This window comes from Eumetopias jubatus, unplaced genomic scaffold (assembly GCF_037043125.1).
Source record: "Eumetopias jubatus isolate StellerSeaLion01/CBP00866 unplaced genomic scaffold, mEumJub1_p1.0 scaffold_12, whole genome shotgun sequence".
NCBI classification, from domain to species: domain Eukaryota; kingdom Metazoa; phylum Chordata; class Mammalia; order Carnivora; family Otariidae; genus Eumetopias; species Eumetopias jubatus.
The window spans coordinates 81,482,480-81,497,993 of NW_028274818.1; the positions used below are offsets into that span (position 1 = coordinate 81,482,480).

Sequence of the window (15,514 nt, forward strand, 5' to 3'; positions counted from 1 at the left end):
ATGTTGTCACAGAGACCTGGGAATAAATCTTGATCTTGCCACTGCCTTGGCCTGTTGCCAGTTTGTGCCTCAGTTTCTCCTTCTACAAAATGGTGGTAACAACAGCATCTACTTCTTAGGGCAGGAAGAAGCAAATAAAGGCTGACCCCTCCCACCTGCCTTCAGTCCTTCATCTACCAAGAAATATTTATTGAGAGCCTACTATGTGCCAGGCCCTACAGATACAGCCATGAACAAAGACCATGTGTCTCCACACACACCCTAGGTCATATTCTATGGATATTCTAGTGGAAAGAGACCAACAATGATGACATATGTAAGTATACAATATTCCAAGTGGTGCAGCATGCTTACAAAGATAAAGCAGGGTAAAGGGGGAGAGAAAGAGTAATGGGGGTGATCTCTCTGATAAGTTGAGTGAGCTATTAGGTAGATATTCAGAGAAATAATATTCTGGACACAAAGTATAGCCAACACTCTAAGGTAGGAATCTGGCACATTAATATTCAACAAGGAATAGGTGATGGTGTTATTGGTGGTGTTGATGGTAGCATTACAACCACCAAGGCTCTTTTTCTTTCAGAACAGAATGAAAGACTCCCACCATCCCAGTGGATGCTGCACATGCTGAGCTCAAACCACTGGCATTGCTATGAATTTCCCTCAATGCACAGCTTTGGCTGCACCCTACAAATTTTGGTAAGTTGTGTTTTCCTTTTTTTTTTTTAGTTCAAAATATTTTAAAATTTCACTTGAGAAAATTAAATAACACACCAAGACACTTCTAAATAAGACACGGGGACCATGTGCCATTTAGAAGTTTAACCTCCATGTATTTTGGGATTTTCCAACTAGCTTTCTCTTATTGATTTTAGTTTAATTCCACGGTGGTCCAAGAGCAGATACTGTATGCTTTCTATTCTTTTAGATTCATTAAGGTGTGTCTTATGGCCCAGAATGTGGTCTAGCTTGGTGGAAGTTCCATGTGAGCTTGAGAAGAATGTGCCTTCTGCTGTTGCTGGATGAAGCAGTCTATAGATGACAGTTCTATCCAGTTGGCTGATGGTGGTTCAGTTTAACTTCACTGGCATTAGGATACCCTATTTCTGCTCCTTGTACTCAGTTAGGGTCCATGTAATAAAGTCTTTGCTTGTCTCTGTCTCCTGCAAGACTCTGGGCTCCTTGAGGGAAGGGCCTTGCTGAAATGGTCACAAATCCCAGGGTGAGATGCCATCACCCGATCCCATGGCCCGGAACATGGTGAGCACTCAGTAAATGTTGGCACAACAGAACTCCTCCTCCAGCATTTTCTACCATGCTTAAAACAAGGGTGTCCAGGCCTATAAGCCCAAGGTCCACAGGCTCTGTGCAAAGACACAATCCACTATGGGCACCGAGGTCCTGGAACAAAAGCAGAAAACCCCACCACACCTAACAGTCATCGCAGAAGCAGGCATGTATTGAGCCTTTACTATAGGACTGGCAGGTGCTAAGCACTTCACATGGATTATTTCTTGGCTGGTTCTCAGAGGGAACCCAAGTGTGGTCCCCAGAGCAGTGGCACCACCACCACCACCTAGGAACTTGTTAGAAATGCAAATTCTCAGGCCCCACTTGGACCTGCTGAATCAGAACCTCTGGGGGATGGCCCAGCTATCTGAGTTTTGACAAGTCCCCCAGGAGATTCTGATGCATGCTCAGGCTTGAGCCCCCGGTCTAATTCTACCCTCACAATAATCCTAGGAGAGTCGGGGACTATTCTTATCTTTTTTTTTACTAAGTTTTTACTAAGTTTTTACTACGGTTTTACTAAGGTGGACCCTCAAGCTTAATGACGTCAAGAGACTCGTCCAAGATGACACAGCTAGTGCGTGGCAGAGACAAGATCACAGTCAAGTCTTTCTGACTCCAGATGAGAAGTCACCATGCCTCCTGCACTGTTTTTTCTGTTACCACCCGCACCCTGATTTAGGGACCTTCTCCCTGGGGCCTGGGTGTGGGAATGAGGAGGCAGGGGTCACCACTCCAGAAGTGGCTGAACGTATCACCTGCACACCCTGCCCTCTTCCCACCCCCCACAGGCCCACCCTTCCTGGGAGCAGGGGTGCGAACCAGGGGCAGCTGGAAGGAGGCAGAGCACTCTGTACCCTGTCTCCCAGCTCCCACCAGCAGGCCCTTACCATCCTTCCACAGGTCGGCCACGAACTTGTCCGAGGACGCATTGAGGAGGGAAGTCACGTTGTCATTCAGCGGGTCCATGTTCTTGGTCAGCCAGGCACTGGCATTGTAGTCCACCTGCCAAGGATCACCCCACCAGTCAGGTGCTTCTGCCTCTGTTACAAATGAAGACCAGGGCCCAAGGCCTCCAGTTTCCCTCCCGGATCTTGCCAGGTCAGAGAGGAAATGGTGTTAACAGCCACTGTGATGGGACTCCTCAAACGCCCATGAAGAGGCTGACAGATCAGTACTTTAAAGGGCCTTGTGCACGCTGAAATGGAAGCATCCTGTAAAAGAGCTCTCGGGGGTTACTATGGGCTGTGGGCTGCTACGGTGATCGCCAGGCCCGATCGGAGAGGGGACTGAAAAGAGCCACTTGGAAAGCGGGAAAGAGGAAAGTGTTATTCCGTGTGCTTAAGGGAATGCATACACCCTTGAGTTTGGGTAGGTGCTGGCAAACTTTTTTTTTTTTTTTTTTTTTTTTTTGGTAAAAGGCCCAGAGAGTAAACATTTTCAGCTCTGCAGGGCACAACATCTCTGTCATGCTGGGTCACAGGCAGCCAAAGACTTTATGTAAACATAGGAGCTATGCGCCCATAGAAGTTTATTTACGGAAACAGGCTGTGGATCAGATGTGGCATGTGGGCCGTGGTTTGCCAGCCCCCCTCCCCTCCCCAACCTGGTACAGGGCATTGCCTGTTCGCATGAGGCGGGGGTTGGGGGGGGCCCTGGAGAGAAAATAAAATACTCAGATTCTGCAAGCCAGGCCAACCTGGGTCTTTTCTACATTATGCAGGACCCTCAGGAACCACAGGGGAAGCACCTGTGTATTTACAGCTCTCACATGATGATCCTTATTATCATGAAGAAGGAGGGAGGGAGGGAGGAAGAGGAGGAAGAAGAAGATAAGGAGAAGGAAGAAGACAACCGTTACGTATTTCCCTGGACGGCACAGGCGGACAGTGGTGAGCTCAAGGCTGGGATAAGGGAGAGGTTTGTTGGACCCAAAAATGTGTTTATGGGTCATCCCATCCCAGCTGGCCCTTCCTCTTGGGTTTAAATTGTAGCTGGAAGGATTCAGCGTCTATACAAGAAACAATCGCCTGGTCACCCTGGTTGGAATATGGTATAGAGGGTGGAATAGACACTCAGAACATACATAAGAAGACTTGCTTGGATTTGGCTCACACCAGAGGCCTTTCGGCTCTGCCATACCCAAACCACTCCTGCTTGGAACACCCCAGCTGGTCCCCGGGGACAGGGAGAGCCCTGGGGCCCGCGGCTGATACCTTCCCGGCATAGTGGATGATGGAGAACTCCGTTTTGTCCTTGAGCTGCTTGGGCTTCTGAAACTTGGGGTGGTTGCCCTGCTCCGTGCACAGCTTCTCCACGAACGACTTGTCTGTGGCCTTGGGGAACCAGCACTCCTCATCCAGCAGGGCCAGCACCCCGGGAGGGTTGTTCTATGGGAAACAAGGAAGGCAGGATCACAGCTAGGGTACCCGAAATTGGGGCTTGCTGGAAAGAACTGGCCACTGAAACACACCCTAGGCAGCCCCCTGGCTCTATCACCTCTTCTAAATGGATTTATATCTTCCACTCCCATAGATCGATCCTCAAATTACCCTGTGTCCAGGGGACCCGCACTGGGGAGGGACCCGCAGGCACCAACAGAACATGTTTGTTGCTGCCCCCTAGTGGACAGAGCACACGGACCAGCACGAAGATCTCACCCTTGAATTTGTTGCTTTACGTAGAAATTCACCTCAGGGTTCCTTTGAATAAAGCCCGTCTCTGTGGCCCAGACAGGCTAAGCCAAGGTGCCAGGAACACAGCCAAACTTACACACATGCCATTTACTCTGCTGGAATGGTCTGCACTTTTTAGACTCAGATCAGGGAAGTATTTCTTTTCTTTTCTTTTTTTAAGGTAAGCTCTACACTCCACACAGGGCTTGAACTCAGGACCCCGAGACCAAGAGTCACATTCTCTTCTGGCCGAGCCAGCCAGGCGCCCTGAGAAATATTTCTTCACTGCTCTGTCCAAAGCGGGACTCCCTAAATCATTCTCCACAGAGGCCTTATCAGAGGTTTTAGTTGCTTCATCTGTTTGTCGGGTTTCATTGCCTGCTCCTTCCGGAGGGCAGGGACTAAGCCCATCTGGTCCACGGTTACATCCCCAGCCCCTAAAGAGGGGGCCCGGCACAGACCAGGAGCTCAGTAAACAGTCATTCAACAATTATTGACTGTGCACCTACTATGGGCGTGGTTCTAGGAGTTAGGGATACACCAGGGAACAAAACAAAGAAAGACCCTTGCCTTTGGGGATGAATGACTGAGAGACAGAGGGGAAGAGAAGGTGGGGAGGGGAGGGGAGGGCAGGGAGGGAGAAATAAAAAAAAAAAGAAAATACCTTTGAGAGTAAAGTGTGGGTTAGGGGACAGTGTGATGGAGTTCACAAGGACTCGGTGGCGGGGGGTGGGTGGGGGGAAAGACGTGCACCCGTGGGGCGAGGGCAGGGTCCACGTGCCAGACGAGCGAGGCCACACACACAGGCGAGTGTGATGTGGGCCCTCACCGGCCGCTCGATGAGCTCGATGCAGGGCTGCAGGTCAAGCCCAAAGTCGATGAAGTTCCACTCGATGCCCTCGCGCTGGTACTCCTCCTGCTCCAGGATGAACATGGTGTGGTTGAAGAGCTGCTGCAGCTTCTCGTTGGTGTAGTTGATGCAGAGCTGCTCGAATGAATTCACCTGAGTGCACAACAGCGGGGAGGCCCGGTGAGCATCGTGGTCAGAGGACACGGGGACCAGAGAAGATCTGCCCATGGCTGGCGCCCTGTGCACAAGAGCCCCTCTGCCATTTCAGAGCCCAGAGAGGGCTGAGCCCCAGCAAAGGCTGCCTAGAGTTCATGGGGCTGGCTCTTCTCACATCACGGGGTCCCCACACACGTTGTTTTGAGGGTGCTTATCTCCTTCCCCTGTACAGTGATTTATGGGTAGAACAACTGTGTAGGGTACTTCATCACCCCCACTGTACAGATGTGGACAACGAAACTCAAAAGAGGGAGTGATTCTCTAGGAGATATGTTTTAGACGATCTGTCCATCTCTAGACCTTCCCTTTCGCTGAGAATGCCCCTCCAGTCTATGGGGGTGGGATCCAGTAGCCATGTTCCCATTACATGAAGTACATCAAGACCCTGAAAACAAGGCTTGGCCCAACTCAGGTGAGTAAGAGCCAGTGAGACTCAACTGCAAGATTTTGGTTGGAACTGTGGGGAACACTTGGAATTGGTCTGAACTTCCAGGGTTGCTGAGAGGCTGTCTAGAGCTGTGGCAGCCATCTTGCCACCATGAGGGGAAAACCAGCTTGAGAACAGAACCGACGTAGAGGGAGGGAAAGAGAGAGAGAGAGAGAGAGATGGAAGAGATCGGATCTTGCCTGCTGGACCCCGCTGTAGCTCTGGCCTTCTCGGTTTCACAAACCAATACATTTCCTACACCTTCCAGGATGTAACCTTAGCTAGACAGCCCCCCTCTGCCCATGAAATAATGACTTCTTCAAAGAGAAGTTTCATCCCAGAGAGCCAAGACCACTGCTGTCATGATTTCACCAAGCTGTACCTCAAAGATCTCAAATCCAGCAATGTCCAGGATCCCCAGGAACGAAGCCCCTTGCCGGTGGGTCTTGTCTAGGGCTTTGTTCACCCGGCTGAGTATCCAGCGGAAAAGGCGTTCATAAGTGGCCTTGGCCAGAGCCTCTATGGCAAAGTCTGCCTGTGGGGGCAAGTGAGGGAACATGGTCATCCCCAGTGGGCCACATTTTCATATGAGCCTGGCCAGCAGCTCAGACTTTTATTCCCCTCCTACCCATAATCAGTCCTTAAAAAAAAATAAACAAAAAAAGAAATTACACCATCTCTACACCCAGTCGAAAAGTGGCAATAAGGAATAGGGTGGTCAAACCTAAGGACTGACTGTGTGGCTAATTGAATATTTCCTATCAGAGGGACCTGGATCTGAGTAGGTCTGTTTCCATTACAGGGACCATTTAGAAGTGGTCAGTTCTGCCTCTAGAAAGGGTACACAATCATTTTCAAAAATGTATCTTTTAGGTCTGACCTTGTATGTACAACTAAGAGATCAAGATGAGATCATGAGTGAGGTACTGTGCTGTTCTTGTTCAGTAATGGATCTTTAAAACCTGATATGGGACTTTGAATATTCTAGTAGTGGATGGATGAGGGTTAAGGAAATGGACAGATGGCTAAAAAGATGGGTGTATGTATGGATGCATGGATGACTGGATGGATGGATAAACAGATGGATGGATGGAAGGATGGATGGATGGATGGATGGATGGATGGATGGATGGATGGACGGATGGACGGTTGAACACATGGATGGGTGAATGAGTGGATAAGCAGATGGATGGATAAATGGATGGATGGATGAAAAGAGATGAAAAGAGATGAAAAGAGATGGGTAAATGGATGGGTGAACAGGTGGATAGAAGGATGAATTGATGGATGAACAGATGTACGTGTACACGGAGGGATGGATACGTGGATGGGTAAATGTATAAATGGATGGGTGGACGGATGGATGGATGAGTGGATGGATGGATAAAGAGATGCATGCATGGATGAATGGATGGATGGGAGGATGAACAGATGGATGGATGGATGGATGGAAGGAAGATTCTGCAGAAATAAATAGCAAGTATAGAAATCATTTCACATGCAAAAATAAACAGCAAGTGCATCATTACCTGTTCTTTCGTCTGAGCTTTTTGTACTACATCCCGTCCGACTTTGATACGTGGGGTCAGGATGGACCTGGTGAAATCGGTCACATTAATTCCCATGAGGTGGCAAACTTTCTGAGCAGCTGGATGGAAGAAAAAGCATATTAAGTGTATCACAAAAGAGAAGGCTTAGGAAGGAAGGCACACCACTTGGGATATTCGTGACCTGTGCATACATTGGATATTTTTCGAGAAAAGGAGCATGATGGTAGTGAACATAGCATGAAAGAGTCCTGGAAACCACTGTCATTGGTGACCTCATCCCCAGTGTTTTGCTAAGAGGTGGGATGGAGGTATGCCCCAAGTGGGGGCTTAGGGTCAGACGGTCCTAGATTCAAGTTCTTGACCCTTTCCCACTTCCTAACCAGGTGATTTTGGAAAAGCTATTTAACTTCCTAGGGCCTTGCTTTTCTCAGCTCGTAAAAAGCGTGGGCCATCTGGTACCTTGTGGGGTTGTCAACACGATTAAATGAGGTAAGGCATGTAAAGAGTGTCCCACTGTGCCAAGATCTGTGTTGCACCATTATTTGTGGTGGAAAAATACTGGAAACGACTTAAATGTCCATTAATATGGAAACAAACAAATATATCACGGTGTTTTCACAAGATGTGCACCCAACAGCAGGTAAAGGAACGACTCTCGTTTTCTCTTTCTTTCTAGACCAGTGGTTCTCAACTGGGGATGATTTTGCCCCCACAGGACATTTGGCGATGATCGGAGACATTTTTGGTTGTCACACTAGGGGGCGCTACTGTTCAGAAACCCGGCTCCAGGCAATGGTGAGTATAGAGAAAAGTTGCAGAATGGTGCCTCCAGGGTGACATCGCTCTCGTAAATTAAAGTCACACCCACAAAGCAACACCATATATTGTTTAGATACACGTGTGTGAAAGCATAAAAATGCAATCAGAAAGGGACAGAGTAAAATATAGTTGTGGTTGCCTGGAGGCGTGAGGGGGAGAATGGGACCCCCTGGGGATCCCGCTGGGCGGAGGGGGGGATGTCACTGTCGGCTACTTGGTTTCATTTGAAAGACAAAGCAGTATCAGAACACATTCACAAATGTCAGTTCTGGACGGTGGACTCTTGTTATATTATGCACTTCCTCATTTTAAACCTTTTCTTCAAAAGAAAATAATAATCATCCACCACATGAAGGTTAGTGGTGCCTGATGGTTTGCATGTGTGTGGCAGACGATACTTGGTGTGGTTTTAGGATTTCATCCTGTCTCTTTTGTGCAAGAGGGGCTTTTTTGGTTTGTCTTTCCCTGGAGTTTTCTCCTCGGTGAGAGAAGTCCTTTCACTTGCCATATTTTGGAGTATACCACATGAGAAACAACGGGCAGGTACAACGGAGGGTAAGCTCTAGGGAGCTTTCCAAAAGCAGCACCATATACAGCCTGCACCCCTGGTGTGGAGACAGCAGCTGGACAAGCCAGGGACTTAAATTATCCTTTTGGCTCACCCACCCACAAGCATGGGGGTAACCACGCAATCTTTCCATAACACAAAACACTGCTTATTTGCAGGTAAGCCTGTCAAATTTAGAAAAAAGAAAATACAGGACGCTTAGTTAAACCTGAGTTTCACACGAATAACCAACATTTACAAGGTATAATTATGTCCCAAATATTGCATAGAACATACAATATATTATAAAATGATATATCTTGTAATAAAAACATCTGTTGTTTATCTGAAATTCAGGTTTAACTGGGCATCTTATATTTTATCTGGCAACTCTAATTGCAGAGAAACTTGAGCTCTGTCCCCCCAGCAAGACCGTATGTGCCACGAGGAATGGGGCTGTTCTTATGGGGCTTCTTGATGAACCCCAGCGCCTGGCAGATTGTACATGGTCAAAAATATTTGTCTAATAAAACAAATGATGGGGGCAGGGTTAGAGTCCTTCCTGTCTGATCTAAAACTATTATTTCTCCTCCCCCCCGGCCCACGCTCTGATTCAAGAACTTCCCACCGTAGGATCGTCCGCAGTAAAAAGTCTAAAAAAGACAAAAGTCAGTGAAAATAAGTTAGTTTAGCTCTTGTTAATACCCTCATCCAAAAAATAACAAAGGACTTCATGTGACCCTCCTTCCCATCACAGAAGTTGTCATTTTATTCAGAAAAGGCAAGAAGCACCTGTGTTATCTGGCATGGATGCCTGGTCTGTGTTTCTTTCCTTCTTGAAGACAATATTTCCAAGCTGCAGGACAGACGACACCACCTTCAGTATGGCTGGGGTGAGAAGAGAAGAGTGGGTAAGACACAGACGTCAACACCAAGATGCTCTGGAGGTTTAGAGCCTAAAGTTATTGGGGATCGTACGGCCAACCTACCTCCCTCTCCCAAAAAGACTCAGTTCTGAGCTCCTAAGTCTAGAAAAAAAGGCAAATTAACCTAATTCCCTGCTATCATGGTAGAAAACCTGGCTAGGGATAGCAGAATATGTTCAGATGGTTGCTAAAAATCATGTGTTATAAAGGAATAGTGTGCACCAGGGGTTGGACCAACCCATGGACCAAACTCCAGCCCATTGCCTGCCATTTGTAAATAAAGTTTTATCGGAACTCAGCCACAATCATTCATTTATATGTGGTCAGTAGCTGTCTGATGTTACAAGGGCAGAGTTGAACAGTTGCAACAGAGATCATATGGCCCACAAAATATTTACTATCTGACCCTTTACAGAAAATGTTTATCAACCCCTACCATACAGCAAGGAGAATGAATGATTTACAACCAAACAATAAAACTGTTATCTCACAAATGCTGAACAAAAGACGCCAAATGCAAACAAGAACATAACTACGTAAGTCTACTTACAGAAAGTTCAAGAATAGGGAAAACTATGCTATTAGAAGTCAGGACAATGGTTAACCTTGCTTGGGGGAAACCATTAGAAGGGCTATGGGAAGCTTCAGGGGGCATTAATTAATCAAACTGCATTTATGATATATACAATTTTCTAAATGTAAATTATATGTCAATAAAAGATATTTAAAGAGCAAAAAACAAAACAAAGCAAAACAACAAACCCTGTGCTTCTTAATATTGTCTGGTTGCATGTACAAGGTGCTCGTGCTAGGATCGAGAAGGAGGAATTTTTTTTCCCACTTGTTATCCAAGTGTCTTCAGATAAAACAATGTGTTCCCACACCCATGGAACCCTCTGACTCCCTACTCAGCCATGTTACTGTTAAAATGGCTCCTATGTCTGAAATCCCCACAAGACCATGAGTTGCGGGAGAGTGGGAGATTGTCCTATCATCTCTGTATTCTCAAAGCCTACTTCAGGGTCCAGTCCAGACACACATGGGGAGGGAGGGAAGATGGATGGAGGATGCAGGATGGATGGATGGATGGATGGAAGATGGATCATGGATACATGGATGGAAGGAAGAGAGGAAGATGGACGAATCAACGGATGGATCAATAGATAGATGGGTTGATCAGTGGATTGATGTATAGATGGACTAACTGATGGGTTGACAGATGGATGGATGGAGGATGGAAAGACAGATGACTAATTAATGCAAATGCTTGCCTTTAGTTTAACACAGATGTGCAAATCCCCCAGGGTTCTGGCTTCCAAGAAGAAATCACTGTGTTCTGGGAACAAAGCCTGAGATCCCAGCTTCCTCTGGTTCCTCAGGCCAGACTTGGGGTGACAGCCCTTCACAACAGCTGCCCTCACATCTCAGGGGCTCTGGCCCAGCCCAGCAGGAGGAAGGCCCCGTTACTGACCACCAGCCCATCTGCTCCCACTCACTATTGCAGAAACCCTTCCTCCCCAAATGAGTAAAGCTTCTTTTGATGGGAAACAACTAAGTCACCTTCTTTTTAACGATACCAGAGGGGCTGTGTAAACTGTTAAGTGCTATACTAATAGTTTTTAAACTCCAAGTTTAAACTAAGGATTGCTGAAATGTTTACAGAGCCCAGGGAAGCAGTCTAACTCAGGGGGGTCTCAACGGGTCAGATAAATCTTTGCGGGGGCAGGGGGTGCTGCCCCATGCATGTCTGTAGGATGCTCAGCAGCATCCCTGGTTTCTAACCACTAGGTGTCAGGAGTGTTCCCTTTCCTGAGTTGTGAGAACCAAAAATGTCCCCTGCGGGGCCACCTCCCTCCTCCACACCCACCGCCCCCCCCCACCATCTGTGTCCCTTGGGGCATCTGTCATTGCATACACTCATCTTAACGTTCACTTAGCATTCCATCCACGCTGCTATTCATTTAACATTTTTCTATACTTTCACTCATTTCTCTTTCCTGAAGCTGACTTTACTAGGAAACTGTATGGTAAGTGAAAGATCAGCTTCCCTTGCCATATAAATAGATGGCGACTATAAAAATAAATACAGGGAGAAGGAACAATATTATCAAATTCTAGCAAGATGCTGGGCTCGGGGATCTGCTCTCTATGGTGAAAGGGGGGGATAAGCAAGGACCAGAGAGGGGCTGAGGACCTAGTGGGTGCCAAGCTGCTATTTACTGTCTTCTTGAAAGTCATCAGGAGAATTGAAAAGGAGCAGAGAAAAGGACCAATATCCCGCAGTGGGATTCCATGGCACTGATAACGACACCAGTCCACGTTTTAGAATACCCTGGGCTCCTTCTAGCCTCGATTTCCATACCTTGGTTCTGACACAGACTTTGGAAAGGGTTTAAAGGACAAACACCACCTTTCTACAGACAAAAACAGAGCACAGTGAATCACACAATGGGCCTTGGGAGTCTCTGAGACCCGAGAAGGAGTCCCAGCTCCACCAGCAACATGCTGTGTCCTTGGGCAAGTTCCTTCACTTCTCTGTGCCTCAATTTTCTCAGCTGCAAATTGGGGATAACAATGGCCACATTGCTGGGTTCTTTTGATATTAAATAATGTGTATAAAGCACTTAGCATATTGCTTTGTCCCCCGATGTCTTCGCTTTAAATATATTAAAAGCATTTCCACAAGTCCATGTTGTTCTAAAACAATTTAGAAAGCCATCATTTTCTTTCTTAAGGCCAAATAATAATTGAATAAATCCTCATTGATCAACATGTTAGTTTGTTCTGGTTTTTTATTATTTAAAACTGGACACCTTGGTACCTTTTTTTTTTTTTTTAAGAGGCATTAGCAAATGCCTGGCATACAGCAAGTACTTAATCATTGTGTGAGTGTGAGTGTGTGTGTGTGTGTGTGTGTGTGTGTGTGTGTTGAAAGCAAAGATTAGAAGCAAAAATGACTCGTGTCCCAAATAAAATAAATCATTCTGGGAGAGCCCATGCCATTCAGGAAGGAATGCTGTTAACATTGGATTCTGCTGTGGGGCTCTGGCCAAAATCCACAAACACCACCCATTTGTCCACTGACCCACGGAGCCTGCTTTTTCTGGGCCCGCAGTTATCTCGAGGGAAGCTGCCCCTCCCTCTGTGCTGCATTTCAGCAACCTTAGCACTATTCTGGGGCTCCAAAGGGGTGTGGGCGTGGGAAGGAAGAAAAATTTTCCACAACCGTGTCCTGGTGTTCCCAAAAGAGATTAACCTTGAACACTGGGGCACGTCTAACCCAGAAGGACAAGTATTTCTTGAAGCACAGTGTGGAAACCCAGATTATCTCTTTGAGCTTTCTTGGTCTCAGAATCAAATGTGTTCTTGGTCATTGGTTGGTGATATTGATCAACATGGGTCTATCACCAGAAGGCAGTTTCCAGGAAGAGCCCAAGTAAACCCACTGTCTCAGTTACTCCCCCGACCCCACCCATCCTGTGCCCCTGTGTTCTTGAGGAGGCAAATGTCCTCTCTCTCCAGCTCCAAAATGGAACGGAGACCATAACATTAGCCACTCAGAGCTTTCCAAAACCCTGGATCATTGTGAATAACTCAGAAATATGCACATCAATCTAAGCCAACCAGTAAGAGTCAATGAGACTTCATTCAGGGACTCAGGCAGGGAATCCAATCTGTTTTGCTGGACATAAACCCAAAGGATGCAAGGGCTGGAGCCTCAGCAGCCATTCTGCTGCCAAGAAATGGCTGTCCACCTAAAGACGATATTGCTCAGAGACCAGGTTCTAGAGGTAACCTTTGAGACCACAGAACCCATTGTATCTGAAACCCATATCCCTGAACTTTCCAGCTCTGTGAGTGGATCATTTTCCTTTTTGCTTAAGCCAATGTCGGTTGCTTGTAACTGAAACAGCCTAACAGAATGAAGCCACTTTTCTAAAACACCAATAAGCCACCTAAGGCAATATTCATTTTCCTTCTCCTTCTTTTTTTTTTTTTTTTTTGAGGGAATGGAGGGAATCCAGCAAGCAGAAATCTGTCCTAACCCAAGAAGAGCCTCTAACTAATTCTGGTGGTCCTGAAGGCATGACTCTAGGTCCCCTCACCAGCACCCAGCCTCAAGGCATGAAGACTTACACAGCTGCTCTTCCTCATTGAAGCCCATGATCGCCATGGCCTCCAAGGTTTCTTGGAACATCTCATCATCCTGGGCGGCCGGGATGGGCACAAAGCCATTGGAGAGGAATGTGTAGTTGTTGAAGCCCTCCAAAAGCAAGTCATCTAGAAGGAGAGGAAGATGGGATGGTGGTCAGGAAGATGGAGTTTGAACATGAGAGGCATGAACCTGGTGAAGGACCTGGGCCATCCTAAGTTCGTTCCCTTTCCCGAGACTTGTACAGTTTAAAACCTTCCTTCTGCTCTAACACACAGAAGGCATCACCAGCCATCACTGGCCTCATACAGTGGTGCAGGTTGTGCACTGCCCCAAGTTACCTGGCAGCTAAAACCTAGCCTTGGCTCCACCTGCTAAGCCACGTCGCCTGACACAGGGTTGCACCTAGCTGGAGGAAGGGATGCCTTTATCTCAGTTGTCCAAAAACACCCTGCCTTTAGGAACAAAGCTGCCTGCATAGTTAGATCAGTATTTATCCATCCACTTATGAAACTTTATCACATCATTAATACACATGAATTTTAAAAATCAATTACTACCAAAAGGTTTATAATAAAAACACCATTCCCTGTTCACCCTTTTTCCAATTCCTACCTTACCCTATAGTACTGCTTTTATCTCTTTTAGCTCTTCCTCTTGTACTTAACCACTATCTCTCTATTTAACAGCTTAATAGAAATTATATATAACATAGGCTTGTATATACTATATGTCATATATTATATAGGCTTATATAAATTCTAATGTGTTTATATATCATCTATAATAAGCTGCTTCTGGATATTTCGAAATGAGATATTATCTATGGATCCCCTGCAATGGTGGATAAAGATTTAGCTCTTCTGTCAATTCTAGTCTGCTGGTTGTTTTTATAAATAAAGTTTTATTGGAACACAGCCACTCCCATTTCCTTGTCTCTTTTCTGTGGCAGCTTTCGTGCTACAGGGGCAGGCAGATTTGAGTAGCTGCCACAGAAACCATATGGTCCCCAAAGCCTAAAATATTTACTATCTGGCCCTTTATTAAAAACATTTGCCAACTCCTTGTTTATAACAGGAAACATGGTTCTCTGTAAAGCAGTATTCTCCGGTTACATTTTGCTGCTGTTCTTGTTCAGCAGCCCCCCCCCCCAACTTATAATTGCTTCTCTTTTTCTTGTACTATTTGCCTTTAGCACACCCTCCAATACATCAAGTGTCCTCTTCCAGATCAATCTTTAATTGAGGCTGGATTTCATTATGGTTTTGGAGAAAAGTCAACGAGATACTTTTCTTTTTGAACAAAGGTCTTTTATGGGTCAAGTCACTTGGAAGGTGCCTGAGGGCGGACTGACACAAGACACCTGTTAACTCCAGCCTTCGGATTAGCTGCAATGCCTGATTAAAGTCACAAGGATTTGGGTCTTGGCCAAGACTTCATTATCCAGACTCTGGGTAAATTTACAAATGTTGATCCTCTCTAGAAGCCAGATCTATCATCAAGAATAAAAATGGCCCCTAGGAATTTCAGGAGTTAGCCTTATCCTTGCCCAATTTCTGGAAGACTAGAGACAGAGCGCAAAACCGGAACCTAGATCACCAAACAAGCAAACTCTTGACTTTGGTGCCAAAGAGGGGGAGAGATATACACATTTCTCCCTGGGCCACCTCATAATGTCCCACACTGTAACTGATAACTTACCTAATTTCCAGTGTACAACATCTGTTCAGCATCTCCCCCCTGTTTTTCCAAAATCGCTTCACCTCTGACCCTATTATACGCTCCAGACCGCCAAGCATCAGGACTAAACAATGAATGAGGTCTCCCCCCTAGTGGCGGAACATTGAAATACACCTCATCACGGCAAAGGTCCCCACACACACATCCCTTTGATAAGTTTCTTAAGCAAAATAACTAACCCTGGGCCCCAAAAGTGATAGGAAGCAAAGCTTGTATTGCTCTCGTAAAATTTTAGTCTTAAAATTATTACTAGAATTTAGACTACACTATGTATATATTCCTTTTTTCAGCTATGTGATTTGTATATTCTTTAAAGAGTTA

The 15,514-nt window shown here is 46.2% G+C and overlaps 1 protein-coding gene across 2 annotated transcripts in view; it reads right to left on the reverse strand.

Annotated features, from left to right (window-relative positions):
• The window catches only part of MYH11 (myosin heavy chain 11), a 91,210-nt gene that overhangs the window by 28,655 nt on the left and 47,041 nt on the right, over positions 1-15,514 (reverse strand). For both annotated transcript variants that reach the window (XM_028117441.2, XM_028117443.2), the window contains 7 exons: positions 13,438-13,581; positions 9,167-9,262; positions 6,988-7,106; positions 5,841-5,993; positions 4,795-4,968; positions 3,507-3,680; positions 2,181-2,295 (listed from right to left, as the gene is read on the reverse strand). In XM_028117441.2, coding sequence (XP_027973242.1) covers positions 2,181-2,295; positions 3,507-3,680; positions 4,795-4,968; positions 5,841-5,993; positions 6,988-7,106; positions 9,167-9,262; positions 13,438-13,581 — 975 coding nt within the window. The remainder of the gene's footprint in view (positions 1-2,180; positions 2,296-3,506; positions 3,681-4,794; positions 4,969-5,840; positions 5,994-6,987; positions 7,107-9,166; positions 9,263-13,437; positions 13,582-15,514) is intronic.